Consider the following 14,833-nt stretch of genomic DNA (forward strand, 5'->3'; position numbering starts at 1 on the left):
TAGCCTAGGGTTAAAAATCTCGTTAATACAGACAAAAAAAAACTCCGGAATAAAGAATTGCTTCTCTTTCAAAATAAAAACAACATTATTTAAAAACAAGATATCTCAAAAAACACCAAATTATACCTCCGGCAAACTTTCCGATTTAATAGATCTTGAGTGGTATATTTTGATGCAAGCATCAAATTTAGCCGAAATTTGCAGCTTTTTGAAAAGACTGCTAGTAAAAATCATAGTAATTTTTACTATTTTGCCCAAAAAACATTTTAAAGGTCCCGAAAAATTGTAAAGTTGGTATCATCAGACACAGGCTACTTTGATTAACACACGTGAAGTGTTAAAATTGATAAATTTGCGATAAACATTCACAATAGTCATGAAAACGTGATTTCCACATTAATTTCACTATTTTTAATATAACTTTGTTATTTGAAGTCACACAACTTTGGTGCCTTCGACGACTTAACTTATTTTTGCACGCGCTACAACTTTGCAGAAAACGGGAAACCTCTAGGACGTAAGACAAAAAAGTTAGTATCGCAGCGCCACCTATGCGGCAAAATTACCAACTAATTTTCTTCACCACATAAAAGTACAGGTAAAATTAATACAAGTCTCAGAAGACACCAACTCAAAAAAATGTACTCCCAAAACGCTAGAGGTTTTTACTTGCTAGATCCCGCTCGTGGCCCAGTGTGCATTGCTTCATGCCGCAGTTTTATGGTTTTATGGCTCAGCGGCATAATCCTATGACTCAGCGGCATGGTTCTATGACTTGTAGTCATGTTATCATGAAGCGGCATATTTTATGATTTCATAAATTTTTCGTCATGTTTTGGGTTCCGGATTTCTACCCGTGCAGGCAAAGTAGAAGACATAACTACACCCCGACCCACTCAACCCATTCCCGTTGCCGTTAAACCCTACGTCTCACCATGCTGCGCCCCGTAGACAAAACGAAAAAATCGACATAAAAATTGCCATGCTGTTCATACATGCCTGAAGTATGTTGCTCGTCCATAAGAAGCTTGTAGATCGCGTTTATTATACAGAGAAGCCTGGATGATTAAACAGTGTTTTCGGTATCCATAGAAAAAAAAAGTTGGTAAAACAGTTTTATCCTACCTAGCTCAACACTATTAAAGGTTTAAGTTTTCAATGAGAACTTAAACCTTTGAAGTCATTCTTGCAATTAGCTATTTTATATGATCTACAGTCGACTCTCCACATGTCGATGTTCTACATCTCGATATCTCTCCCTATCTCGATGGTTTGATCGGTCCCTTCAATCTGCATACATTTTACTTTTCTACATGTCGATATCTCCTTATTTCGATATCTCTCTATCTCGATGCGATCTCGTTCGTTTTTGTTCTAGATTTTCTCTCCATATGTCGATATGCCCGTTTTATAGGTTGCTAGATCTCGTTTCTTAGGTGCAAAACATTCTGGGAAGGCGAAGTGACATCTGTTTGTTGTCGGTTTTTCTTAGTTACGGACGATTTTTTAATCTAGTGTGCATTACAAATTGGTTCTTGAATTTGATCTCTCCTTATCTCGATGGTCCCTTCAATATCGAGATACAGAGAGTCAACTGTATATGTTTATACAGTAACTTATACTGCATTCTTGAATATGTACAAAAAACAACAGTTTACGGCAATTAAGCGATTATGAATTACACATAGGCAGTCCTGAAAAATTCAATTCGTCATATCTAAATTCAACAACCTACTGCTCATTTTAGAAGCTGAACCTGAGAATATGGAATATGAAAAACTTGTGCGGCTAGACCAGTTCTGCAAGAAAGTCACGGAAAACCGCTATTTTTCGAATATTTGATGTAAATGCCACGGACTACCTTTGAAAAATGCCAAATGATATTCACCGTGAATATCATTGGGATTTTTCGAAGGTAGTCCGTGACATTTATCTTAAATATTCGAAAAGTAATGGGTTTTCCATGACTTTCTTGCAGAAAAGTTTTTCGTGTATCATATTCTCAGGTTCAGCTTCTAAAATGAGCTGTAGGTGATTGAATTTAGATATGACGAAATGCATTTTTCAGCACTGCACATAGGACGTTTATGTAAATTGTATTTTTTTGTGAACTTTGACGAAGACACTATTAAGAAAAAAAATGAATGGTACGTTAGCTATGATTTAAGTCCTGGCGTTCCATACATTCGCAGCACTGTGGCGTCTCTCCGGAATCACCTATAGAAGGCATTGCTTCAGGGAGAGGTAAACGCACATCGCACCCTCAAGGTATGCTGCGTATCCATGCAGCAACGAACATCGTTGACTTGGAGCCTGCCAAGGTAGCATGCTGGTGCTTAACCAGCTTCCCGGGTGGTCCTTACCACTCCCTTTGTCCTCGGAAGGCGGGCAGGGTCCTTTCCACTTATTCCATCGACTCACCGTAGCGTAATATCGTCAGCGAGCTGACGATTGCCACTTCCACAGGGAACTTTAACCTCAAAACCTCGTCGTACATGACATACCACAACACCGGAGCCAGAATAGAACCTTGCGGGACTCCTGAGGTTATGTGAAAGAACTTCCCACCCACCTCCTCTGTGTCGTTAACTAGCATTCGATTCTGAAGGTAACTTTCGAGAATCTTTTACAGGTACCCGGGTATCCCCAGACGCAAGAGCACCTTGGCAATAGTCGGCTAACTGGCGCTATTAAAGACACGGACACGTTTAATGCTTTCAGTGAACTTAGCATCTTCCGAGCCTTGCGAGCACCACCAGACAGCTCCTCACCTGACGGCTGTCTCACCTGCTTCTGTGAGTGCTTATCACGAGCAGTCGCATCCGCTACACCTTTTGGACTTCCGCGAAGTCCATCGAATTACGAAGTCGCAACTGAGTTGTTTCTGGTCCTTACTTATTTTGGGCATCGTGAACGCAAAGTCGATGATCTTGCCAAGCTGCTGCTCAGCCACTTCGGGTAGTCTTGCTCTCTTTTGGTTAATGGCCCTCATCAACCACGCTCCATCCAATACCACCATCGACAGGCTAGCAGGTGAATGGATCGGAGCTCCCACCCTGGAACTGCATGCGTAGCTTCCCGCTCATACCTCCTCGCTTATCCTTAACGGAGAAGCACATCTTTCCAACCTGATGTTGCTACACGAGTTGCTCGAAAAGCTTCCAAAGTGGGTGGACTTCAAAGAGTCGGTTCCAATAGTGACCCTCGATACCTTTGGAATGTTCATGGTGCAGATGGTCCGGAAAGCCAGTGAGGTGACAACGTTTCGCCCAGTATCATCGATTAAGGTTCTGAAGGAAGAAACACGAAAGGTCGGTTCTTCCAAAGCATGTGGATATGTGAACCATCCAGCGATCACCGACTGTCTGGAGATGACAAGATCAAACAGTTACGCAATGGTTTTCAGTCGCTTGAAAAGCATTGAACGGAAGATCCAGAAATCATCGGGACTAGCAAAGCGTGTGCACGATCTAGTGGACGCATACTTGGAAAAAGGCTGCGCATAAGTAAGCAGGACGATTTTGGTACAGCAGCTCAAGCTCGAAGAGCGTACTTGCCATTAGGTCTGGTGATCAACCCGAAAAAGCCGCAGCAGCTACGCCTAATTTGAAATGCCGCCGCTCAGGTGTGTTATTAAACTCGATGATAATGCCAGGTCCAGACCTCTTGGTGCTTCTGATGAGCGTTCAGTAACGATTCCGACAGCGACGAGTGGTGATAACTGGGGGCATCAAGGAAATGTACCACCAGTTCAAAATTATAGACCGAGACCAGAAGTCACAGATGCTTTTGTACCGCAAAGATCCATCAGAAGAACCTACTATCTACGTGATGACCGTGGGAATTTTTGGAGCCGCTTGTTCGCCATGCTCGGCTCAGTATATAAAAAAGAACTTAAATAAGAAGGCGTACGAGCACACTTTCCCAGAAGTTGCTGAAGCTATTATAAAAGGTCATTATGTTGACGATTTTCTAGACAGTAAGGATACCATAGAGGAGACTCTTCGTTTGGCAAAGGAAGTTAGATACGTCCACCTACAGGGTGGGATTGAAATAAGGAACATTCTATCCAATTGCCCGGATGTAATCGATAGTTTTGGAGAACGGAGTGTGACAGCTGATAAGATGTGGAGTTCGGAGTTCGAAGCAACGGTTTCGGTGCTGGGAATTCGCTGCCTGCCTCAGTCCGACGAATTAACCTTCTCTGCGTATATGCCAACCTCAGTGGAAAATCTAGAGGGTTCTATTCGTCCAACGAAGCGATTTCTCGCGTCCTCTTAGATTTCTCGCAACTTACGTGATCCAAGGTAAGATTCAAGAACTTTGTGCGAATCAGTTGCGACTGGAATGAACAGGTAGATGATCAAGTTTTCAACGACTGGAAGCGATGGGTGACTCTTCTGCCCAGGCTCAACGACATTAGAGTTCCGAGGGCGTATTTTGGAAAGGCTATACCAGAACAATGCCAGCCAATTCAGCTCCATACATTCGTCGATGGGAACAGTACTGCATATGTTTGTGTAGTATACCGCTTCGTTCACTCTGGTCAACCGCATTGCGCTTTAGTGGGAGCAAAAGCTAAGGTAGCGCCCATTAAAACACTATCGATCCGACGACTAGAACAGTGAGCGGCTACACTGGGGACCAGATACGCACAGTTTATTCCGGAGAATCATCAAATACCAATTCGTCAACAGTTTTATTGGACTGATTCATCAACTGTTCTTCATTGGATCAAATCTGATTCTCGGAGATATCGCCGTACGTCGCATACAGAATTGGGGAAATTGTGATGACTACAAATTCAACGGAATGGATGAAAGTACCATTGACGGAGAATGTGGCGTACAAGGCGACGAAGCAGTGATTGATGTGGCCCGTTTTTCAAAGTGGGAATGGTTGCTGCATACATTCTGAATCTCGGAAGCACAACGATAAGCAGGCTGTCGTCGGAGTTATTGGTCAATTCGTATCTCTTGCGCAGAGCAGAAGTGAAGCTGTGGAAGATTGTCCAATCAGAAGCGTTTTCTGGAGAGATAGCAGCGTTGCAGAACCCAAATTCATCAAAGCCTTCGGGAGCGGTGCCGGTATCGAGCAAGTTACACAAACTATCTGCTTTCGTGGATGAGGAAGGATTGGTTCGAATTGATGGTAGTATCGGCACCGCTTTCAACCTGCCAAACGAAGCTAAATATCCTGTGATACTGGCTCAGAACAATTCAATAACCTTTCTTTTCGTAGATGTTTATCACCACCGATACAATAATCAGGATACGGTTGGCAGGACCAGGAGACAAGTCGGAATGTAGGCCTTCGACGTCTGGTCCGCAAGGTAGCTTCAAAGTGCCAGATGTGTAAGGTGTACAATGCATCGCTAATTGTCAAAAAGGAACCACTTCCCAGGGCCAGAGTGGAGGGGTTTGTCCCACCCTTTAACTACACCGAGTTGGATTATTTCGGGCCGGTGCTCGTTGGAATCGAACGCAGTCACGTGAAGAGGTGGGTGACCTTATTCACGTGCATGACAACCCGGGCTATTCACATGGATGTAGCTCATAGTATGTCGACGGATTCCTGCCGGATGTGTATTCGACGGTTCGTTGCGAGGAGAGGTGCGCCAGCGGAGCTGTATTCCGATAATGGCACCAATTTTCGTGGTGCCGCAAGTGAGCTCCAGAAGCAGATCCAGAAAGCCAACCAAGACTGTGCTAAGACGTTCACGAACACCGCGACCAAATGATATACCCACCAGCCTGCACCCCATATGGGTGGGGTGTGGGATCGACTTGTGCGCTCAGTAAAAGTTGCTGTACAGTCAATGAACTTCGCTCTGAGAGTTCCTGATGATGAAGCCTTTGAAACGATGATCCTAGAAGCTGAGATTATGACTCAAGGCCTCTCACCTATGTAACACTTGATTGGGCCAGCCAAGAAGCCCCAACTCACAACCACTTCTTGTTGGGCAGTTCGAATGGAGCTAAGCAACCACCAGCAGAGCCGATAACGCCATCCGAATTTCTACACAGCAGCTGGAACTTGATGAGACATATCTTGGGCGGACTCTGGACGAGGCGGCAACGCGAGTATTTGCCAACAATTACAAGGCGTACGAAATGGTTCAGAGATACGAAACCCCTTGAGATTGGTGATCTGGTCTTCATTGCCAACGAACAGAAGCGGGTCATCTGGGTTAGAGGTCAGGTCGTTGAAGTCATCAGGGGAAAGGACGGAATAATTAGGCAGGCACTGGTGCGAACGGAAAACGGAGTCATCCGACGTCCGGCTGTGAAGCTCGCCGTGTTCGAGTTAGCTGAAAACGGTAAGATAGCAGCCTGCCAACCAGGAAAACAGACTCAACCTGGGCTGGGGGATGTTGGTACTGCCCTCGACTGTTCGCAGTCCCCTTGATCTCGTAACGGAGAGACGAGGAAGAAAGTGAAAACCCTATCGCCGTATCACAACAATGAGAGTCGGTGTTCCACCGGTATTAGAAGGCTGGCTCCAGAGGCACGTTATCCTCACATTCGACAAATAAAAAAATAGTAGAGAAATCACATAAGTTCATGAGATAAAATGGGCAAAGCCCTAATCTAGATGAGAAAAATTCCTCATTTTTCAAATTGAAAACCATTGCTACGAGTTTCAGATCAACACCTATCGAAAAAGTCGGAAATAAAAAAAAAAAATTAAATGGGTAAATTAGCAAACACGTCTTGACATATCGCTGCATACTCCAATATGGAACTCAGCTAATCAGAGTAGCGACGGTAGCGTATCGAAGTAACGGTTATAAATGGTAGTAATTCAGAAGCTGCAGTGGTAATCTTCACGGATTTTAAACTTGAACTCAACAATCACAGAAACAATCCCCCTACAGAAACAGTCATGCCATCTTATTCTGAGAAACAAATCTATTAAGAAGTTCTCATAAGCGAAGTCCAAACGTTCATTTAGAACAACAGTACGACGGACATGCGATGATAACCTTAACCCTGAATCTCAAGACCGTTGCCAACTGTTTCAACCGACTGGAAACATCAGCTAATAGCAAACCGAATTAGTTCGACATGCTGATTAGATAGAAAGGGAAAATGCAGCCACCAGAATTAGTTCGTGGTTCAGATACGAGTTTTACCTGTTCGAACACTGTCACCTTCAAACGACGATGCCTTTTGTGCTTTTTCTGCTGGTTCTTGTGGGGCTGAGCCCGTCAGGTGTGTTGAAAATAAAAATTCTCATTCGAGTAACTTAAGCTCTAATCTATCGTCCATCCACAACAGCGCTTTCATTGGAGTGTAAATCATGCGAATCAACCCTCGGATGGGATGACTGCCAGGCAAACGTTTTCCTGGAAGACTGTGCCACCATCAGCCCCAATGAAACCGACCAGGTTCATCAATGTTTCCAGCTGGAGGAGATAGATCCCGCGACGAATACGGTTCGCTACCGGCAAGGTTGCACCGGGGACGCTGCATTCTGTACGGCGCGCCTTCCGGGTAGCATAAAGCAGTGTTCCCTCTGTACGGATGATAGTAACTCTAGCGAGTGCACCTCATTGGTGCATCGTGTGCGAAAGACATCCGACGGAAAGTTGGTTGACGTGGTCGATACGATCCACTTCCAACGGACCGAAGCGGACGTGGAACCGGCTACATCGGGGGGACGGGCGGCAGCTAATTCATCGACCACGATTGATATTGCCTCCCGGAAGAACGACACCAACGAGTCGTTTTTGGTTAAAATGAAGAATGAGGAAAGTTCCGATCAGGACAAGACCCGCATCAAGCTGACCAAGCTGGCGGACAGCCCGATAATCAACATCACCACGGCGGAGCCAACCAAGAGCACCACCGCGCGGAACCGCCCTTGTCATCGGGATTTCGATCATCCTTCTCGTTCTGGAGGATCTCGTTCTACCGAAGCTGCAGAAGCTTCAACTACTGTTGGTCCGTATGGTCCAATAGTTGCGACCGGTCCACCTCCCCCCAAAACATCCGGATCATTTCGTTTGAATGAAGGAGGTCAAATTTGGGTAACAGGACTGTTGATGGCGGTCAGTTGTTTCAATCTTGCTAGGTAAGAATAAACAATGGAATTTCAGTTTTTCCAACACTGCATAAATTGATTCGATAAATAAAAAGTTTCTATCTTGCAAGAGTTTTGTTTTTAATTTCCCATAGAACACGATCGGTGAAGTATGATAAATCTTCCGTTTCTGCAATGAAATGGTGTAACCAGCGAGGGTATTATGATATCTTGCCTAATTTGATGCTGTTTGAGCAAAACTTTGGGGTAATAGTTGCTTATTAATGTTGTTGAAGAGCCAAGAAATGGAAAACACAACATCACCGTTACGCATAATGCGATTCACACAGTGTATTCTGTGTATCCTCGCCTTTGGCGTTTTCCAATCGAAAACGTTCTGGTTTTATTATTCATGTTCCTTGTTGTGCTGTAATTATAAAGAGTTTGCCATTGCCTAGTTTGGGTAGTGGCAACGATTAAGATTGCTCAGATCAATCGTCAGCAATAAGGAACAGCAACAACCAATCCTTGCAGACTTATGAAAATGGTACAGCCCAAGTGACTTTAGTCCAGGAACCTTACTTTCGTAAGGGGAACTTCTATCTAGGGAACCTTGTGAACCCGATGCCCGATGTTTGCTATTTTCACCAAAAATGAAATAGCATATACTCACGTGTCATGCCTCGAGCTCATGCGATTGTCAACATTGCAATCGTCCCAGACAACCAGTATTCGTATAAGATGTTGCATAAGTTGATAAAGTGGAGGCCATATGCGTGCATGCCTCCATTTAGGCGCATGGAAAATGTACGCATATCGTACTTTAACATCTCATTCAACATCTTATACGCTCACTGGTTGACTGGGGTAGTTATACCTATCTATGAGCAAACTAGCAGAGATGTATGTGCTATTTGAAATGATGTATTTATTGGAACCCCAAAAGGATATACATCTATTGTTCGGTTTATTTATCGCATGCTGGACCAGCTCTAACGGGTGGTTTCAAGCAAGTCATCGCATACTGCACTTCAAAAGGCCTTCCGCCAATTATTGTGTTATACATAATGCTTTACTCTAGCAGCAGAATTAGTCACAAGTTGACCAATCTGCATGTGTCTGATGAAGGATCTTTATCTGATCATCCCTACATTTTTTTTAACACTGGAATGCTACTTCGTAAACTTTGCGCTTCTTGAAACCCCGGTTAACCAACTGAGATCTCTTTACTAATTTGGTATCCACACCATCCGTTGAAACTCCAAATGATTTAGATGATGTCCTTCATCATTGAAGCTGTCGAAATAGCTTGTCTTTTGCTGACCTATGATGAACCAAGGGGAACCCCTTGGTGGAACTATAATCTGGCCAAGCTCAGGAAACAATGTGGAAAGAGTTGGAACAGACGACGTTTGGCTGGATCGGAGGCTTTCACATCGGCTCGCAAGGCCTGATATAGTTTTGGAAATTTCTTTGTTTTTTTTATGAATTTCTGCGGTAATTCCATTGAAATTTTATAAGAAATTTCATTCAAAACATAAACGATGACTATTATAAAATTCTTTTGGCATTACCTTTAGCAATTTCTCTGCAAATTTCCTTGACAAATTTATTATGACTCCTTCTGTAAGTATTTATAAATTGTTTGTATTTATTCTTATTCTTCTGGAAACTGCTTCAAAAATTTGTTCATAATTTTTTTCGGCATTTCTTTAGGAAATTTATTCGGAAAATTATGTCGTGAAGTTCGTCGACGATCTCTTTGTCAATTATATCGAAATTCGTTTGAAAAATCTTTTAGTAATTCCTTTTGAATCTTCTTCGAAAATTTCATAGGAAGATTTTTCGCTCATTTTTTTTTGATAATTGATTTGGTAGCTCCTCAGACAGTTACTTCGGGTATTTTTCCACTATGCCTTAAGCAGATTCTTTGGGAATCCTTCCGGCATTTTATTTGTGAATTTCTTCGGGTATTCCTTTAGAACATTTTCAGACAATTTCTTTAGATTTTTTTAGAAAATTCATTTGGAAATTCAGAAATTTCTCTGGACATTTCTTCGACATTTTTTTTTAGAAAATCAAAAGTTTTTAATTGGTCTTAAGGAATTTACCAAGAAATTGCAATTTCCAAAAGAATAGCCGAATAAAATTGAAAATGAAACTGATTAATCAGTTTTGCAAAGGAATTCTTGAAGAGATGCTCAAAGCAAACCTCGAAGAAATTCCCGAAAAAGAATTGGCAGATGGATTTCCTGTAAATTGCCTAACAAGTTTGCAAAATTATTTCCAAAGAAATTCCTCTCAAAACAATTCTGGAGAAATTATTAATGATTTCAAGAGGAATTGGCCAAATCGAATCCCAAAATAGTTTGGCGAAAAACATTCCATAGAAATTACCGAAGAAATAGAAATTCTCAATTGAATTGTTGGAAAAATAATCAAAGGAATTCAGAAAGAATGAAATGATTGTTTTTTGAAGAAATTTCCACGTAAATTCTAAAGATAAGTTCGAAAGAAATGTCGGAGAATTAAAAAAAAAATCTCAAAGAAATTTGTTGGAGGAATTTCCAAAGGAATTGCCGAAAAACTTTCCTGAGGAATATGATGAAGTCTCAAAAAACTTCAACACATGTTGTTATTTTTTTTTACCGAAATGGTATGTCCGACATACGTAATGCCTGTAGTTTGTAGGCACAATATATGTTGGAAAATGGACGAATGAGTGAAAAAGGCTTTCTACTTCACAGAATCGTTACTTGTTTTGTGGCGGAGTTGGGTATCGTGTCCTGTCTTGGGGTGACGTGGGTTCAAACCCTACCAGAAATACGTGTATTTTTTGCAATTTTTCCACTCAATTTGTCCATTTTATAGTGTGCCTTTGAACTTCAGGCATTACGTATACCCTCGAAAAATATACCCAAAGGAATATTCATTGCAATTTTTATAGGAATTACCTAAGGTATTTCTAATTTTTTAATTCATTATTGAAGAAATCTAAGAAATACCTAAATAATTTTAATATGATTTATAAGAGTTTCTAAAGCAGTTTTCAAATGAATTGCCGAAACATTTCTCAAAGAAATTGTCGAAGGAATTGAATGACAGAGGCAAGAAAAATGAAAATGCAAAAAACGCAGAAGGAATGGAAAAATTGGAAAAAGTTTCCAAAATAATTACCGATGATAGTTTTTCAAAGATGTGCCGATTTTTTTTTTGTTTTTTTTTTTACTTTTGGAAATACCAAACGTGTTACCGAAGAAATTCTCAAAGAAACTTCCAAAGGGGATTCAAAGAAATTGTAGAAGAAATTTGCCAAATCATAATTCCTCTGGACTGCGGGGGATTTCAAAAAGGAATTGCCGAAGGAATGCTTTTGTCGAAAATACAAATTTCTTGTGTAGTAGTTTGTGAAAATTTTAGTAGATTTTAAGAATCATACTCACAATATGTTCATATTTACGTAGTAGTGTTCAACTAATAAAAGGAAAAGGTTGCCACAAGACAAAAAATGCAAAAAAGTAGTTCAAATCAGTGTGACTTCGTGGTCGAGCGGTTAGTATTACTTAGCATTTAGTCGCATAGTGTTGAGCAAATGACTGGTTGGCAATTCTGCTACAAGGTATATTCCCAAGTCTTGGTGGAATATTACGGTTCTGGGTCATTTTGCCGAACGCCGTTAGGCCAAATGCCGTTCGTCCGAACGCCATTTGGCCGAATTCCAATGAATAATGAACTTAAGTGACCAAGCCACTGATTTCCGCATTAGTATTACTCAAAATAACAGCTTGTTATTATTATTATTATTATTTTTCTTTATTATCGAGATTTTCAACCCTCGGCTGGTTCATCTCGTAACAGCTTGTTATTCAAAGAATGAAAAATCTTTGCTGAAATATTTGCAGTTTCAACGCCAACTAATCCCTGAATGGCAAAAATAGAAAGAATAGGCTATGGTTAAAAGAAGAAAAAAATTCTGATGTTCATATTGGCAATTAGAATGTCATAAACTTCCACTGAATTCATTTGATCGTATTTCGGTCAAACGGCATTCGGCCAAACGACTCATTCAGCCAGATGGAATTCAGCCAAAGGGCATTCGGCCAAACGACATTCAGCCAAAGAGTTTCATGTCTACCAGTTTGATCTCTTTTCTTTTCAATTGCTCTGAATGAATTTTCGATCATCATATCACATCATATCTCTTCTCGACATTGCGTCAAGCGATTAGGAAATTGAGTGTTTGTGGATGCCCTCAAGGGGGAGTCTTGTCACCGTTTTAGTGAAATCTCGTAGCAGATACGCTATTGAGGCAGCTCAATAATAGCGGTTTTCCTACTTATGGTTTTGCCGACAACTATCTAACATTGTTAGTTGGTATGTACACTTTTAGCGTTCAAAACATCTGTGCAAATTTTGGGAGCGATTGGTTGCTTCCCTGTATTCCGCATTGCGATTGAAATTTGTATGGAAGTAAATATGGCAAAACGTACTTTTTTGCATTTTTCTCATAAATTGAAATTTTTCGTCTAAAACGATCTAACTAATGACGTTAAAGTATAGCCTAGGATATGCCGAAAAACTTTGCCGAAGACCACAAAGTGATTCGACACTTGTGAAAAAAGTTATAACGTACAGATTGCCCGGTGGTGCTTTACATTTAACATGTAAAGGAATAACATCAATAATAAAATCTCAATTTTTAACTTACCAAGCGTATCCAGCTTTCCATTTTTACCATAATGGCGGATGCTATAAAAAAATGACAAGAACTGTGCCCTGCGCACTGAACTGAAATTTTAAAACAAATTCTCAGCAAACCTTGAGTTTGCCAAAATGTGTGTTGATTTTGATGTCACCGAACCAACCGCTGATTTATAAAAGATTCAAAACGGCGATACCGAAGGATTTTCAATTTAATTGCTATTTTAGCTCTGTTAGTTAATTGGATTTTTATTTTAGGTTTAATGTAAGGGCTCATTCACAAATGTCATAACGCTAAAATTGGTTGTTTTCAACACCCACCCACCGCTTCGTAACACTGTTTATATGGGAAAAATATTTTTTTGTTCGAGCTGTAACACCATGAAGGACACCCACCCACCCCCTCCAGCGTTATGACATTTGTGAACAAGCCCTAACTGAAGATGAATCAGGATCATTGCCCGATGGAATAATTTTTGATGAGATGGAGTCGGAAACGTGCATTTTCATCGGTCTCCGGTCTGTGCAGCGATTTTTATTTTGAAGCCCAGAATTTCTCCTTAAAAATACTCATAATCAACAAAAATCTCCTCAAATCTATTTTGAATCATAAAAAATAACACAAGTTCTTACCAGACCTCCTAAAAACACATATGTATCGAAAAATATCAAGATTCTTCTCTTAGATGCCTACTGATTGTCATCTAAACTACCAGGAAGTCTTACTAGGTACATTTTTCCGTGGTTGGAAAGCTGGTTTGGTTGTTTTCGGCACCGGAACTAACAAATATTTCGGCAGGCACCTATTGTCGTTTGAAACCCCCAGGGTGTACAGGTACATATTTGCAGAATTTACGGGTTTGAGCCTCTGAAGATCACGGAAGACATTTCCATACTGGGGTATGAACAGAGAGGGAATGTACTTCGATGGGTGTGTGAATAGTGAACGGATACTGACCTCAACTGAGAGGCCTAGATGGCAGGCAGGACGGGATGGCGGGGGGATGGTTATATCTGTCTTTAATTAAATTAAAAGGGCAGCCTGAAGTGCTATTTTCATTACCCCGGACCGCGACCGGGTCAAGCCCCAGCCGAGCCATGGCTAGACCCGTGGCATAGATTTCTTTCCAACGAAATCAATCACTCTGCGTGCTCGACCCGGTCCCGATTCTACGTAATAAGAATAGACCATTAATGATTCAAATACCCAAACTAATTTTTCACGTCGTAGATCCGAAGCCTACATCTATAAACGTTCTGTGGTTTGCCAGCCATAACATTCTCGGTAAGCAGCGTTGGGTTACCAGATCCTTTGTAGTTATTCAAGAAAAATGAATGCCAGGATGAACCGTGATGGCCTGCAAACTGAAAACTGCATACGGATGGGTTTTGTAAGTGGTAGAGGATAGTAAAGTTAAACATTAACGCTAACACGACATGCTTGGAAAATGAAATCAATTTATTTAGGATTGTTGAAGGTAAGTGGGTTGAGTTCATCAGTTTTAGGAATGCGAATATTGAAACCGAAGCAACATGAAATAATTCCTGAAATAAAAAAAATATCGGAAATAATCTTGGGAATATTAGAATTTAAAAATTCTGCAAAAAATCACCTCTGACAGCAAACAACAAAACGGTTATTTTTAGAAAGCGCAGCTTGCTGAGAATATTTTCTCTAATTTCAGTTCAGTGTGGGGCACAGTTCTTGTCAAACATTTTTATAGCATCCGCCATTATGGCGAGCGTGGAAAGCTGGATAGCTTTTTTTACAAGCGTCGCATCACTTTGCGGTCTTCGGCAAAGTTTTTCGGCATATCCTAGGCTATACTTTAACGTTATTAGTTACATGGTATTAGACAAAAGAATTCAATTTATGAGAAAAATGCAAAAAAGTACGTTTTGCCATATTTACTTCCATACAAATTTCAATCGCAATGCGGAATACGGGGACGCAACGAATCGCTCCCAAATTTTTCACAGTTGTTCTGGACGCTAATATAGATTGAAAAAGCTTTGTTCCGGGTTGATACGATCAAATTTAAAGTTTCTCCATACAACGTTGACCCACTCTAATGTACATCAGCACCCTTTTCGACCTGATGGATGG

General features: G+C 41.1%; 2 protein-coding genes across 7 annotated transcripts in view; one reads left to right on the forward strand and one right to left on the reverse strand.

The window, feature by feature from the left end:
* Nucleotides 1–14,833, reverse strand: part of LOC109424095 (carboxypeptidase D) — a 119,241-nt gene that overhangs the window by 35,105 nt on the left and 69,303 nt on the right. The window lies entirely within an intron of this gene.
* On the forward strand, nucleotides 6,980–8,155 carry LOC115256366 (uncharacterized). The gene is made up of 2 exons (XM_029854728.2): nucleotides 6,980–7,214; nucleotides 7,281–8,155. The coding sequence occupies exons 1-2, from the start codon at nucleotides 7,166–7,168 to the stop codon at nucleotides 8,078–8,080; spliced, it is 849 nt and encodes a 282-aa protein (XP_029710588.1). The 5' UTR covers nucleotides 6,980–7,165; the 3' UTR covers nucleotides 8,081–8,155.

Source organism: Aedes albopictus, chromosome 1, assembly GCF_035046485.1.
Source record: "Aedes albopictus strain Foshan chromosome 1, AalbF5, whole genome shotgun sequence".
Lineage (NCBI taxonomy): Eukaryota > Metazoa > Arthropoda > Insecta > Diptera > Culicidae > Aedes > Aedes albopictus.

Coding starts and splice junctions, on each gene's coding strand:
- LOC115256366 (XM_029854728.2), top strand. CDS start 7,166: ATGCCTTTTGTGCTTTTTCTGCTGGTTCTTGTGGGGCTGAGCCCGTCA. Junction 7,215..7,280: donor TGTGGGGCTGAGCCCGTCAG/GTGTGTTGAAAA, acceptor CATCCACAACAG/CGCTTTCATTGGAGTGTAAA.